General features: G+C 39.1%; 1 protein-coding gene across 1 annotated transcript; it reads left to right on the top strand.

Moving 5' to 3' along the window:
- The first annotated feature begins 1612 nt into the window (after positions 1–1612).
- Positions 1613–4022, top strand: LOC136470118 (phosphatidylinositol/phosphatidylcholine transfer protein SFH2-like). The gene is made up of 6 exons (XM_066468073.1): positions 1613–1642; positions 2029–2157; positions 2701–2754; positions 3424–3525; positions 3617–3697; positions 3836–4022. The coding sequence occupies exons 1-6, from the start codon at positions 1613–1615 to the stop codon at positions 3884–3886; spliced, it is 447 nt and encodes a 148-aa protein (XP_066324170.1). The 3' UTR covers positions 3887–4022.
- Positions 4023–5550: the final 1528 nt, after the last annotated feature.

Here is a 5550-nt window from a genome sequence, read left to right as displayed (position 1 = left end):
GGCTCCTCCTTCCGCAGGCTTGGATTCTCCACCATCGGCGACCAACCCAGGTACGGACAATTCCTCCCATGTTCTTGAACGAGGAACGATTCTAGCTGCGTGTTCTTGATCCTTTCCCATCGGTTTGAGCGTGCTGCTGTGGCGGCCGTGACCAGCACCGGAGATCTTGGCGGCTGTGATCTTGGAACGAATCCAACTCCAAGGTGAGATATTCGATCTGCCATCAAATATGCCCTCTTTAGTATGTAGTTTTGCTCCAACAGATGTGCACTCTCTATTAGATGTGCTTTGTGTTTTGCAAATATCTATTTGTAGGGATTACGCTGAAGATTGAATGCAGAATGGATTTTTTGAAATATTGCCGGTGCTATATAACATGGTATGCCAGTGGAGGGGTCCAAAAGTCAAACCTTTTTTCAGAATTTGTTGGGATCTGGGTAGTTGATTTTATATGAAGTTTTTCTATAGTTTATCTTGCTATGTACATGTAGTAATTGGACATATTGCAGTCTTCCTTGAAATGTCTGTTTGCGAGGCGAGGTTAATTATAATTAGTCAAGAGTCTTATTTGCAATTGTTTGAGTAATGCAATGATTAGTTATAAGGTATGACTCTGAAAATCCTAAGAACTGGTACAAAATACCAGCGTTACAATCTAGTATAGACGACTGTCTTATCTGTACTGCTGCATATTTTTTTCTTCAGTTAAATAGCTCATCATCAGATTCAGAAGCACTCAGTTCGCACTCAGTTTCAGTTTCCTCTGTTTCTTCAGGTGAAATGATGTCATTTTGACTAGTTCAGTAAATTCTTGTACATGGCATTCTTGTTTTGATTAGTGGTTTGGTCTGGCATTCTTGTACATGGCTTGCCACTAACACCCTTCCCCAGATTCTTGAAACTCCTAAGGAAGAAATAGTTTTCCTAGAAATTTTCGGGTGAGTTTATTGTCCAAAAGATGCACTAATTATGTCGCTATGTTTTTCACAATCAAAGCAATTTTCATCTTAGTTTTCATTTCAAGTGGAATGTCTAAGTACACTAAGAAATTACTCTGAGCTTGAATACTTAAACTCTCTCATGCAGTTTCCATATTATAAAGATATAATTAAATGCAATACAGTTTCCATATTATATTTAGCTAGCAGCAACACTTATATTCACTTTCAGATTAGACCAAAGGTGTGCTATTATTCTTTTGACCACTAAATTAGGAGATTGTTGTGATAGCTAGATCCATCAGTGCAATCCAATGAAGCAGAGGAAGCCATAACTATTTGTTAATTGCATTGGTTGGTGCGAATTCTGAGTTTTTAGATAAGTGAAAACTCTGCAGTAATTGTAGTTCCTCTGCTATCCTCGTCCATGTCTTTTTGCATAGGGTGATCGTGATTCTACAAATTGCATTGGGTACTGTGTGGGGTGGGGCAGGGTCAAAACTAGACAGACTTGTGTACTAGATTTACATGTAGTTATGTTGTTGTTGTTTTATTGCTACCTTTGCTTCAGTGTTGTTAGATGTAATACATGATTATTTGTTCATCAACTTAATCTGTAACTTGTTGAGTGATTCTGAGAAACAATATGAGCATATCTTCATTTATTTCAGAATATGCACCAGGGCTATCCCAAAGAAACACAGGTGCGTTTCCTTAAGGCTAGAGAGTGGAATGTATCAAAGGCTCATAAAATGGTAACATTTCATACAATTTTCTCAACAGTGGGTGAAGTGATCACTGAACTTAATTACTGTATGTTCTTGCTTACAAAATATGTTTGTTTCTATAGATTGTAGATTCTTTGAATTGGAGGATTCAAAATGAAATTGATAGTGTGCTGGAGGAGTCATCCTGTCTAGGATGTAATCCTTCCAGATATTACTGTATATGTTAATCAGAAAGTACCGAAGATTCCCTTAAAGTTCTACGATTCTGGTCTTTCCCTAATCATTTCTCATTTTGATTATTTATTTTATTATTGCAGCAATATCACTCTTAATCATCTACCTATTTGTGTATGTTTGTATAGAAAAGTTCTTCATCTTTTTTCCTAATCAATGTTTGCACTGTCCATCTGCAGAGACCTATAGTCCCAGTAGATTTATACAGATCAATACGTGATTCACAACTTATTGGCCTGTCAGGATACACAAAGGAGGTATAGCTGTTTACTTCCAATAATAAAATCTGTGTTGGTTGAACCATTACCCTATATATGAATTGATTATGAACCAGTCATTTGTGTGTTTGAAATAGACATGCCTTTTTACTGTTAGTATTCTAAGGCTACCATATTCTTGGACTTAATTTGTCTATGTCCTCGGTTGAAATTCTTAAAACAGAGTACTTTGATTTTCAGTTTTCACTAGGAAAATTAAATATGCTGAATGAAGATAGTACTGAAGAAGTTAAAGTTTTAACTTATATTGATTGTCAAACTTTCACGGAATGATGTGCTACTAACAGCAAAGTGGGCTATTAAGGCCTGTAGTTTCAAAGTATGATATGGCGTCATACAAGTTGTACTTGAACTGTTGAGGCTCTTAGTTCCTCGAGGCTCTTAGTTTTTTGTAAAAATTAAAAAATATTAGCAAACCTTCTACCACAATTGTTAAGTTGCATGTGGTAGTTGTTATAGTAATTTCCTTCTTTCTATCTTTGTTTCGATAATTTTTTCTGTCTTTGTTTCTCTCATTGGCAGGGTCTCCCAGTTTTTGGCATTGGTGTTGGACATAGCACATATGACAAAGCTTCGGTAATTACTCTGATGCTTGCTATTTGTTTAGTAGGCTACAGCTACAGGCTGCTTAATCATGAAACTGGCTGCTTTTAGCCTTTTACTGTATGTTGCGGAAACGTTTTTCTTTCAGAGGTTGATATAAGCTTTGACTGTAGTAGTTAGTGACCCAAATAGTGATCTTATTCAACTAACTTCATTTTATTTGTGGCCTCGTGCTTTTTCTACTGAATTCTGTGTGTCAACTAAAAATAGAGGTATTTTGTCTCAGGTCCACTACTATGTGCAATAAAATGAGTTAGTATGGCATTCACCTATTTTATCCCCATTAGACTATAAACTAATGAGTTAGTATTATTGTATGAACATGTATAATAATAACTTCAATAATCCTTTTTAGTAATTATCTAGGGATAATAGAATATTAGAATTAGCTTTATCTAACCTCTTGTGTTCAAGAGGAATAGCTTAACCCTTGAACTTTGAGCTGTCCACTGTTCAATTCATCTCTGTTGCTCTGTATGGCATTCAAGCAGAGTGTTAACGTTGAAGTTCAGAGAATATTTTTTCACTTATTATCCCATATTTTTGTTAAAAAAATTATGTGCTGTGTGCATTACTTGTGTTGCTTCTGGGTATTGATTGTGGCATGTTATTTTGTTAATATAGTTTTAATATGATATACAGATCTTGACTTCCATATCAACAGTTGATGATCTGAATTACCCTGAAAAGACAGAGACCTATTATGTAGTCAATGTTCCATACATATTTTCTGCTTGTTGGAAGGTACTATCAATTACCACTGATATTCAGACGTAAGGTTTTTTAGTAAGTTTTTAGTAGAAACTGATGACAGTTAATTTGAGCATGCTGCTAGGTTGTGAAGCCCTTGTTGCAGGAGAGGACAAAAAAGAAGGTTAAAGTTTTGACTGGCTGCGGGAGAGATGAACCTCTGAAGGTAAATAACTGGAAACATATTCTTCCTTGTTGGCTGTCTTTTTAGTTAGATCCTTCATTTCTGGTTGCAATACTATCCGCATTTGTGAACGTGCATTTTTTCCTTCAGTAAAACAGTTGTGATGCTTAACATTTGTAGATTATGGACTACTCGTCACTTCCCCATTTCTGCCGCCGGGAGGGCTCTTGATCATCAAAGCATTCATCTACTGACGTCGACAACTGCTTCTCCCTTGACCATCCTTTCCACAAAGAACTTTACGACCATATCAAAGAGCAAGCGTCGTGCAGGGAGCTCATCAAGATGGGTTCACTGCATGTCAGCATTCCCGAGCCAGACCCAGATGACGTGAAGATCGTCGAGGTCATCCAGGCTGAGTTCCAGAAGATCGATGAGCAGGATGAATCCCCCAACGGCAACAAGGATTAGCATGCCCCAAGGATGGTCATCTACGGACCACCTTAACCGGTGCCGGCGGTGATCTTTGATGAAGTTGATCACTGCTGCTCGTTTCTATATTTCTATATTTTGGTTGACAGGCCCCAGTTGCCTGGGGAATATAGTGGCAAAGTCTTGCATTTGCATGACGCAAGCTTGAGTTTATAGTTGCAGAGGCTGAGAGATAAACCAGTCAGTGTATTTATAGTTGCAGAGGCTGAGAGATAAACCACCTATTTTCTTCTCTTTGGAGATGGCATGCTGCTATTGTGGACGCAGTATACTTGCAAATATCTTGGTATTTTTTTTCCAAATATCTTCGTATTTTGTTGCAGCGTAAAGAATTACAATTTTTAGAAATAGATAGGATTGACGAGCAGGGTGTATGTATGGAAGATCTAATATATTATTTATACAAAAAATCAAGTGAATTTGTTCAATGTGATGCCTTCTATATGAGCAAAAGTGGATTTATCAAATTATTTTAATTGTAATTATATCTATGCAGTTTTGCCGACAATTTTTTTTGGCAGGGTATGGTTTGTAAAATACCTTAGAAATGGTTTGGCTAACATATAAACTGTCGGGAAAGGTCTTAACTGTCGGCGTAGGTCTTAACTGTCGGCAAAAGGTTAACTGTCGGTAAAGGTTTCAACTGTCGGCGTAGGTAGACCGTTTACCTACACATAAAGTGTCGGGGATTCTGTTAACTGTCGGCAAAAGTTTCGCCGACGGCTTCTAGCGCGACTGTTTCTAAACTATCGGCAAAACTTTTCGCGGGAGGTTATCTGTCGGCAAAGGTGCCCTTTGCCTACAATAGAAAGTGTCGGCAAAAGTATGTTATGTTATAGTGTGCCACTAGATGCAATCACTCAAGCAAATGCACTTGGAATCACTCCCAATCTCACTATCATAATGAATCGGTGAAGGAGATATTTGCTTAGGCTCACAAGGATGTATCACAGGTGAAAATGTCCAAGAGGGTGAGCCCAAGGCATCCAACTTTTATTTATAGAGCCCCAAAGACTCCACTAGTCGTTAAGCACTTGGGGCCAACCGGACCGTGGAACCGGACCCAGGTCCGGATCATCTATAGGGCGGGTCCGGTTCACAGGATTGTGCCACCGGTCCCTCCATTCAACGTCATCCGCTCATCTCCAATGGTCAAACACGCGCGCACACAACACCTTCGAAACCGGACCCACAACAATACAACCAGACCCACGCGCACCCTGGGTTCAGAAGGATCCAGAGACATCCAGAGAGGGAAAAAGCCTCTATACCCGGTCCACTCCTGGCATCTGGACCACACATAGTGCAGGTCTAGAACACCTCCTCGTGCCACATTGCCCTTCGCGCCGATCGCCGCCCAGCCAGACCTAGCAGCCGACAATCCGGACCTGCTACGTGCCTGG

This window comes from Miscanthus floridulus, chromosome 8 (assembly GCF_019320115.1).
Source record: "Miscanthus floridulus cultivar M001 chromosome 8, ASM1932011v1, whole genome shotgun sequence".
Lineage (NCBI taxonomy): Eukaryota > Viridiplantae > Streptophyta > Magnoliopsida > Poales > Poaceae > Miscanthus > Miscanthus floridulus.
The sequence above is the reverse complement of the archived record's forward strand: the minus strand, read 5'-3'. Positions and strand labels throughout refer to the sequence as shown.